The 8,848-nt window shown below is 43.1% G+C and overlaps 1 protein-coding gene across 1 annotated transcript; it reads right to left on the bottom strand.

Annotated features, from left to right (window-relative positions):
- Positions 1-2,862: 2,862 nt before the first annotated feature.
- Positions 2,863-4,644, bottom strand: LOC127338499 (GDSL esterase/lipase At1g28600). Its single transcript, XM_051364586.2, has 4 exons — positions 4,196-4,644; positions 3,885-4,100; positions 3,364-3,789; positions 2,863-3,248 (listed from the first exon to the last, which is right to left on the bottom strand). The coding sequence occupies exons 1-4, from the start codon at positions 4,458-4,460 to the stop codon at positions 3,040-3,042; spliced, it is 1,116 nt and encodes a 371-aa protein (XP_051220546.1). The 5' UTR covers positions 4,461-4,644; the 3' UTR covers positions 2,863-3,039.
- Positions 4,645-8,848: the final 4,204 nt, after the last annotated feature.

The following is an 8,848-nucleotide window of genomic DNA, read 5'->3' as shown; positions in this document are numbered from 1 at the left end:
TATGTTTGATTATGATAATTTTTTATAACTAGCTAGCATTGCACTTACATAGTTCCAGTGAGAGGTCCCCCACGGTTTTGATTTGCATGTCAATGACGATTTATATGCATGTTTAGTTGTTTGACCCGTATGTCGATGATATTATGGACGGTTGTTTGCTAGATGGGATGGATTTGTATGTTTGATTATGATAATTTTTTATAACTAGCTAGCATTGCACTTACATAGTTCCAGTGAGAGGTCCCCCACGGTTACGGTTTCAGTTCTAGGATCTCCGATATTTCTCATTGATATTAGTTGATAGGATGTGATGGGTTGCTCTCACTTCCACCCTCGAACCACCAACTATCAACAATGATGCATGATTTCCTCCAACGTCCCAAGGGGTGAACTATTGTATGGTCGACTTCACACAACATTGTTGAAGAAAACCAATATGTTCATATTAACAAATGAAGACATTGCAATCTTTATTTCAGTTCATGATATATAAAGCTAGGGTTTCTCCATCTCCCGAAGAATAAATGGAACTACTCACACATGGAGGTAAACAACATCATCGTGATTATATGAATGGAGTACAAGGAATCAAGCAAGTACACGTGTAAATCCTCACTAGGGTTTGGAATTACAATGATGTGAACATGGATGTCGATGGATATGGTGATGATGATGAATGTGCATGATGAAGCCTCCAAGATCCAAGCAGCGGTGGCGATGGATTCCCTCAATGACTTCCCTCTCTATATCCCTTCTTGAGGTGGGGCTTCTTTGTCGTGTGGTGGATCTATAACCCTGATCTCTGATCTGATTGCAAGGTGTTAAACGGTTTGACAAGAAAAAAACAACAAACACATGGTATGGTCATCCGGTACGGGCGGAGATGACCATACTGTAGGCCATTAAAAGCCTCCGTGATCATCTCTTCACGGATGTTTTTTCCTTTGGCTTTACCACATGTGCGTGCGTACGTGTTTGGAAGGTATTTATTGCCTCCAATAATTATATTTCTGCCCAAAAATGACCTCTTTAATTCATTTCTTCATTAACATCTATATTTTCGGGATCTTGGTGAATCAAGCAGACAACGTGTGTACAAGCGCTAAAATATTATTCCTTAAGCAATACTTAAAGAGAAACCCTACACAATTTGCACTCAACATTAATCCCTAGCATTTGATGATACACATGATAACTTTTTTATTGTTTATTTTTCACCTTAGTTGCGGGACTCTATAGCCCCATCATCACCAGTATATAGAATACTTTTGGCGTGTCCATGCTATGGCACCAATATGTAAAATACTTGTGGCGTGTCCGCGACATGCAACCGGTACCAATTACCAATGGCGCCATAATGGTGGTGTGCCAGATCCACACCACCAACATGCCTTTTTCTACTAGTGTATATATGTATTGTTGCATCTAGAAATATAGTTTGGAAGATTGATATATTAGTAATGGGATGTTTGGCTTGTGTGTATCAATTTCTAGCACTATCGAAACCTACTACACAATTACTATCTTTCAATGATCTGTCTGAGCAAAAATCGATGGATTGTGTCTCTCTGGATCAGTCCTCAAGTCTCATGGAGCTATGAAATAATAATAAAGTGAGAAAGATTATTTCTACGTGACTAAAACCAAACCAAGCAACGAAGTTTTTAATGTCGGTAAGGATCACACTTTGGTTGAATTGTGAATTAGTTACATAAGAGGCTTGTGCATATTAGTGAGAAGGGTATACCTTTGAAACCATCTACACACTGTTGTGCTGGCAAACAATGTAGGTTTGCATTTAGCACACACCGCCACATCTTCTCAAGAACATTTTTCATATTGGTCACACTCAATTTATTCCATGACTAAAATATCAATGGTGAAACATTATACTTTGTGATATTTATTGATGATCACTACAGAGATTTGTTGGATGTGTGTTGGAAAACAAGTATCAGGTGCTCGGAAACTTCACTCCCATGAAAAAGTTTAAAGATAAAATGGTTGGAAAATAACAAACAATGGTGGTGAATATCAAGGTCTATATGAGATGTATTGCAGAGATCATGGTGTTGTATTTTGAAGAATCCACCAAAGACATATCAGATGAGTGATCTTGTAGCGAGGATGATGATGCTAAGAGTAGTGACTATGCAACTAACAATGAATGTACAAGTTAGGGTGATAAGCGGTCATATGATGACATTGAGAACCCACCTAATTTACCACGTGCAGAAGCTAGAAGTGTAAGAGCGCTAGAATCTTCCAGCAAGCATCCACAACATGATCATGTGTTCACGACTAATATAGAGGTGACCCGCAGGCTACAAGGATAGAGGTGACCCGCATGCTACAAGGAGATAGTGTTCGATAATAGAGAATGGAGCAAGAGAAATAAATTTATTTTAGTCAAAGTGCAATTTCTCTTACCAAAAAATGAATCTTTCACTCTCGATGTCAACACATTTTTATGAGCTGGTTTCATTGGACTCGAGATTTATCCTAGACTTAGACTGAACTGGTTGATACTATTTCCCCCGGATGAACATCTATGCTAGTGCCATCACAGTATTGTTGCTACTCTTTTTAGTAAGGGGTGACAAGCTTAATTCTCAGTCAAGTGATGTCATCCCATAGTTTAGTACCATGTGAACCATTCCGGTTACAACTTACTTGCGATTTGAAAATCTTAGTTGTAACCCAACTCGTAGCTGGAAAATTTTCAATTGCAACTTGACTTGCAATTTAAAAATATTAGTTGCAACCTATCTGCAACTGGTTACGCCGTTTGCAACTAAAGATCTTAGCTGCAACTCATACGACGCACGATCGCGATGTAGAACTATCGGTTTTGGACATGAGTGAGCAGTAAATTAGTTCTCAGGCAGCAATTCCTTTTTCAATAAAGTAGGTCGAAGTTTTAAAATCTCTAACTTAGGATAAGAGTTAGAAGTACACTTCTTACTTATTTGAGGAGGACTGAGGAAGTAAGAAGTAAGAATAGTTCTTGCAAAGTCCAGGGGAAACAAATGCACTGTGCTAGCAAGCGTGGAGCAACGACGAGTCCGCGTAGGAGCCGTTCAACACCCCATCGGCGATGACGCTATACGCCTTCTCCGTCATGTGGATCTGGTCCCAGCTGGCAAACTTGGCAGGGTCACCCCAGATGGTGGCCGTGTTGTTGCACGACTTGCCGGTATGGTACGGGCCGGCGCCGCCACAGCATGCCACGAGAGGGTCATCGATACCTGTCCGTCCAAGTGATGTGGAGAGGCATTGATCGATCAACACGTCAATAATTACGATAGTTAATTGTGGGGATTAATTCTTGATCGAGTGATTTCCGAAATTGCTAGTACGTACCATGGTTATGGGGATTCCTAACGAATTCCATGGCAGCACCGTAGTAGTCAGCGTAGATGATCTTCGCGCCAGGGTTGTGCGCCCTGAGCCGGCTAATCTCCTGCTTCAGCGCCTGGTTGTGCCTCTGGGAGAAATCGTTGAACCACCTGAGGCAGCGGAACTCGTCGTAATCCGCGGAGTTGTCCGTCCTGAAACCGCTCAGGTAAGCCGGCACGCATCCGATGGGGAAGTTGCCCGGGACGAGTACGGTCCTAGCGCCGAGGCCGATCACCTCCTGGACGCCGGCGCCTATGCGGGCGACTACATCGGGCATGTACTTGTCGGCGATCTCACGGCTGCGCCGAGCAGAGAACCAGAAGTTGTAGTCGTTGCCGCCGATCTCGCCCATCACGACGAGGGACTCGCCAAGGAGACTCTTGGTGGCAGCTGATGGTCACATATGAAAAGGATTAGTCGCTATAGCGAAACTAAGCCAGCAGCCCAGCACTATTTCTTTCACCGGTATATATAGGTTTACGTACCTTCTCCCGGAGCTATCCTGGCGAGCACCATCTTGAAGGAATCGAGCTGACGGTCGAGGCACCAAGGCATCGGCATCGTGAAGTTATACTTGGTCTTGTAGTAGTCCGGGGACAGCGCCAGGGAGCCGAACACAGCAAAGTTGGCGCCGGTTGGAAACTGCCCTGTGCCCGCCTGAGGCATGCTCGGTGGCAGCAGTGGCAGCCCCAGCGCTTGAGCTGAAACATACATAAGTAACGCTCACACAATTCAGATTACATTCATGTATGAAACAACCATTGAGAATTGGCACGAGAGGAATACCAATACTCACCGTAGAAATCGACGATGACACGCCCGTCAGATACGCGGCCAGTGGGCTGGTGGAAGTAGGTCATTCCATAAGGGAGTTGTGTGATCGGGCCAGGGTTGTTGCCGCCTGCATAAGCACCGTTGCCAGTGTCGATGATGGAGTCGCCGAAGGTGAAGATGCGCTTGAAGCAGCCGCACAATCCTAGGTCAGCGTTAAGCAGCAGAACAGCAGAGACGAGGAGGACGACGGGCAGGGAAGTTGGATACCGGCCCATGAAACTCCCCATCTTAGTAACGCTGGCAACTCCTACCTGACTACAGCCTGAACTAAGCTATCTAACTGGAGATTGAGAACACATATGCTAGCTGCTTAACAACGAAAGCGTTCAAGATCTATACTTTGCCGTTTTGTATTCCAGGTGAGGTCTTTTTGACCCCCTTTTATAGAACACCATGTGATCGCATGCATATCAAACATGCGTATATTTTAATTAATACTATCGTTAAGCAGTGTATCGGCAATGCCCCCACACTCAGCAGTATATATCATTAAAATATGTGGTCATATGTTGGAAATATCACAATGATTTGTCAATTTCCGATACACTACTTCTGAGACTACCCACAATAGGAGTATCATAGGTGTTGATGTGGCAGTGCAATTAAAGATGAAAGAGAAGATTGTAGTATCATAGGTAGATACCGTATCATAACGCGTAGTACTAGAAAATTTAATATCAAATACATCTTGTACATAAATTTGCATTAAAATTCTACAAATCAATTAATATAATATACGAAGACTATGGTACTAGTACATGATACCATACATTGTAGACATATTAAATGTACTAGTATCATACGCATGATATTTCTATATGATATTATGCATTGTGACTAGTCTAACTCTGAGAGAAGATTTGGCATGCATTATATGCATGATTGTCAGCAAGTAAAACGTGATTGGCGCTCTAATGTTTACACCGTGCCTGAGAGGATCAAGTAATAAATAATGAGGAAGGATTTCAATATGCACCACATTTGATGACCGATAGCCATTGTCTGCCTTTGATCCCATGGTTATTTTTAGAAGTAATAGTATGTCAATTTTACATTTTAATTACTAAAATGAAAATATATTAGAAGGCAATAATGTGGCAAACTTGTAAACAAGGCAATAAAACAAATTTTACATATATGTACTTATCTAGAAATAGAGGTAAAACCTTTTGTAATTCACATATTTGACACTAAATTGGAGGGTTCATGTCTCACCAAAACGTAGAGCCACCGTCAAAATGTGGGATCCAACTAAATTAGTACTAGAAAATGTGTAAAACGAAACTATATAACATAAATGTCAATGGTGGCAATAATTTATCTTGTATAATTGTTGCCATTATCGTAATCATGTAGAATATGTTTGATGCTCTAGTTTATAGACGATCCATGGCAGGATAGGATCGAGTAGTGGTGACGAACGATATGCAGATACAACACACTTTGACGAGAATCCTATTTTTCGAGATTTGCGAAGGGGGTAGGTCCCGGCCGCCTGTTAGGACATGCACAATGTGATGACATCAACCTTTTGTTAGAGTCTCCACGTTAGATTCTTTACTTATTTGGATGAGAGAGAATGAATTGTGCGACATATAATAATTGCATTCTCTAAATGATGAAGGGACTAAGAAATAGACATGTATTCTACTATACATGACCTTACACATTACCCAAAATAAGGTTAGCGGTCATTAAATGATCAAATTGGAGGTGGTTAAGAAAAATAAGAAGGAGCGAAGCAACATACCAAACATACAAAAAAAAAACTTGCCAGAAGAGATACTCTAAACCCTAATGTTTCTCCCAAATTAAAAACATTCTAAAAAATACCTAGATGTACCACCATCTAGAGACCGTGTTTGTCGAATTTGTACTGAACTTGAAGAATAAATTTCACTGATCTTCATCAAGATGGTACCGAGCCCTGACAAACTCACGTGCCCGCTGGTCCTCGAATTCTTCCCATGGCTTGGTTTTGCCAGCCCAGCATCCTCCTTTCCCACTTGGGCCTCTTGCGGTATTTCGTAACAAGAAAAATAATGGAAAAAATTTGGCATGACCGTTGCTAGAAAGCACCACGTATAAAGTGCATTTTTTTTGCCAAAACAGAAACGAGTAAACATTTCAACAAAACATTGGCAACTCATTTTAAATCCGTGTAAAAAAGAGATAACCTCATACCCAATTCTGTAATTTGTTAAACAATGTGGTTACATTTTTAGACTGTGGATTGAGTAGAACACACTGATGTTTGAATGAATCCATGCTTTCTCCAAACAAACAGTATGCTTCTTTTTTTTTTAGATTAACAAACACTATGCTAATTCCGTAGACAATATGCTAAATTGCACCTACATATCATAAACCATGGATTCGGTAAATGCCAGCAACAACCATTATCTAATCAGATTCAGCAACATACCTTAGAGGGAGGCAGAAGCATGTGGTGGCTATGTCCAACAGAGATGTGGAGAGCCGGGAAGAGGCTCACCTCGCTCGAACGGAGATGGAGGCAAGCATGGATGGCGAGCAGTCGATGGAGCGGTCGATGGTGGAGGCCTACGTAGATGGAGAGGGCATAGGCGAGAAAGCGAGCGGGGACGGTGTCGGAGCCGAAGCGAGCAAGGGCGGTCGTTACCGGAGCAAAGAGACCACAGGTGCAGAGCGAGCGGGGACAACGGCAAAGCAAGCAGGGGCGGTCGTCGCCGGAGCAGAGAGACGAGCTAGGGATTGGATGGGATGGGGAACGGTAAGGTATTGTGTGCGTTTAAGCCCCAAACAAAGTTTCTCTTAATTATTTGGAAAATATTGATGTCGGCCACACTTTTGCTCACACGATCCCAATGCACTAGTAGCGTGCAAGACAGCGATGCATACAAGCATTTCAGTTCCAGCAGCGTAGCCAAAAGGATGCACCACTAGCATGTGAGCGGGCGACCCCGGCCAAGAGTGTATTGGTGGTGTAGGTCCATTTTTGGTGTAGCGTTGAGACAGGGGAGCACGCTGCGGATCTTCTGGCCCCATGGGTGGGTAGGGCCCATGCACTAATAGCATGCTCCTCGATTTCCCATGCTATTAATAAAGCCATAATAGTAGGGTGCCCTAATTTTGGGCGCCACTAGCTTTAATACTAGGAGAGACACATTTGAGATGTGCTACTAGGTTTGCTTCTACCGTAGACATATTTCTACTGGTGAACATAGTCGTCGCGTCTCTGGCATAACCTTTAATCAACTAAGGACATACGTAGTATACACTAATTAAGCATATGTTTCACACCTAGATTATATCCGGCTACCGTGCAATAGTTCATACATTGGACAACTTACATTATGGATACCAACTCGGAAGTAGCCTCCAAAGCACAATTCCTAACATTTAGAAGGTACTCCAAAGATTCAATGTGTAGGGTGACATAGGCATCCCAAATGGGCCTGCCGAAGATAGTACCCGGGGTTTACTGAAGGCCCACTACCCGAAGAATAAGAAGATTCAGAAGCCCAAGATGTTATTAAGGAAAGCTAGAGTTGTAATAGGAAGTGTTATTTGTAATCTTACGGGATGAATTAGAAACCATCCCGGACTCTGTAACTTGTACAACACGAATCCCTCGGCTCCGCCTCCTGTATATAGGGGGAGTCGAGGGACGAGGAGATCATCGAATCATTGTCTACAAACCCTAGTTTTTATAATCGTCGAGTACTTTTTGGTTGAAACCTTCGAGATCTACTTGCCCTCTACTTCCAACTAAACCCTAGCCTACAATCCATAGGCATTGATAAGTTAATACCTTGTCAATTGGCGCCGTCTGTGGGAACTAGAGGCGTAAGGATCTGATCTCGATGGCACGTTCAAGATCTTCGACATCATCAACCGCGAGCAACGCAATGGATCGAGGTAAACAGATCGCTGCTGGTCCTGTCGATTTTGTTCCTCACCCACCCTCCCGTTTGGATGCATATGCGTATCTGGCGGAGCCTATGGAGATGACGTTCGGAAGATTTCGCTTTCACGTCGAGAAGGAAGGATCGTATCGTGTCGAAATTCCGATTTCATCGGGATCGTCGGCGGTCGATTCCGATTTTTCAAGCTATACATCGTCAACCGAATCAGGAGAAGAAGAAACTTCATCGACACGCTACGTCAGCACCAGGGCAAGAGAGAAACTCGCCAAGATCTTCAGCGACATGTCGTTTGAGTCATCTGCGGACTCATATATAAGCGATGACTCAAGCAGTGTCGACAGTTACGACTTCATTGACAAATCTATTACAGTGGGCAAGGTCTTCATCAATCTCAACGATGGTGTCACCAAACCCAACATAGATCTGAATACAAAATATCATCAGATTTATGCCATTGAAGATCAAGAGGAAACATCTGAGGCTTTCGACGATCTGGGAAATCCATACGTCGATCCCTCCGATCTGCGACGAGGCCTGGGCAATAAATACGTTGGGCCACAGCCGCGAGACAGAGTTCAACTTTCGCAAGCAGCGTGGGATAGAGCCGCAAGAGCTATGAACGGTTCAGAACCAATGGCCACCACAGCCACACCAGAGGAATTGCAAGCATATCAATATAGGCTCGCACGAGCTGCAAGAGAATTGGA

This window comes from Lolium perenne, chromosome 3, assembly GCF_019359855.2.
Source record: "Lolium perenne isolate Kyuss_39 chromosome 3, Kyuss_2.0, whole genome shotgun sequence".
Lineage (NCBI taxonomy): Eukaryota > Viridiplantae > Streptophyta > Magnoliopsida > Poales > Poaceae > Lolium > Lolium perenne.
Note: the sequence above shows the minus strand (reverse complement) of the source record. Positions and strands in the feature narration are given on the sequence as shown.